This window comes from Camelina sativa, chromosome 10 (genome assembly GCF_000633955.1).
Source record: "Camelina sativa cultivar DH55 chromosome 10, Cs, whole genome shotgun sequence".
NCBI classification, from domain to species: domain Eukaryota; kingdom Viridiplantae; phylum Streptophyta; class Magnoliopsida; order Brassicales; family Brassicaceae; genus Camelina; species Camelina sativa.
Window position 1 is genome coordinate 5,291,337 of NC_025694.1, and position 708 is coordinate 5,292,044.

Below are 708 nucleotides of genomic sequence, written 5' to 3' on the forward strand. Positions count from 1 at the left end.
GCAGGCTTTAGTAGCCGATTCAACATCTCTTTCTTCTTAGAACCCTTCAATTTTAAGATAAAAAACATCACAAAGTTAGCTATCTTGAGAACACAGTTGAAGCTTTTTCCTCAACACGTAAAACATGAAAAATGGCCAAAATAAACCAGAAGCGACAAAAATATCATAATTGCCAGGTCATATTGTTTTTAAAACGAAGATAACAATTCAAGAGAACATACCACCTCACAGATAGCCACTTCTAACGTTTTGATGTCATCAACAATTCCTTCATCCTCCACGTTTGAAATACTAGGCTGCATGAAAACACAATAACAACACATCAACCTGCTAGGAACTATAGCAATCCGATTCCAAATCCAATATCATAGCAGCATTTCCTGAAGTAACAGAATTCGTGGAGAATATACCATAGGATCCAAGCAAATTCCAATAGATTGAGCTTCCATATAAATTTTCTCATCTATCCCCAAATTTTCATATTGAATGTCTGAGAAGTCCATGGAAAAATGATCTGAAAATCTTCCATTCACATGGTGGCTTGAGCTATTAACACCCTTGAGTGGGATAACAGACACATCATCTTCTAGCTCATCAAATTCCAGTCTATCACTCCTATAACCATTGAACTCCACCATATGATTCAAAACACTGAATTCTGACTCAACATCGGCTCCAAATCCATCAAATTGTAAATCTTCATTCACA

General features: G+C 36.2%; 1 protein-coding gene across 1 annotated transcript in view; it reads right to left on the reverse strand.

Moving 5' to 3' along the window:
• LOC104720069 overlaps window positions 1–708 on the reverse strand; it is a gene marked incomplete at its 5' end in the record, with an annotated part of 13,286 nt that overhangs the window by 5,977 nt on the left and 6,601 nt on the right. The window contains 2 exons of the mRNA XM_010438039.1: window positions 3–44; window positions 222–296. Of these exons, the coding sequence (XP_010436341.1) occupies window positions 3–44; window positions 222–296 (117 nt within the window). The remainder of the gene's footprint in view (window positions 1–2; window positions 45–221; window positions 297–708) is intronic.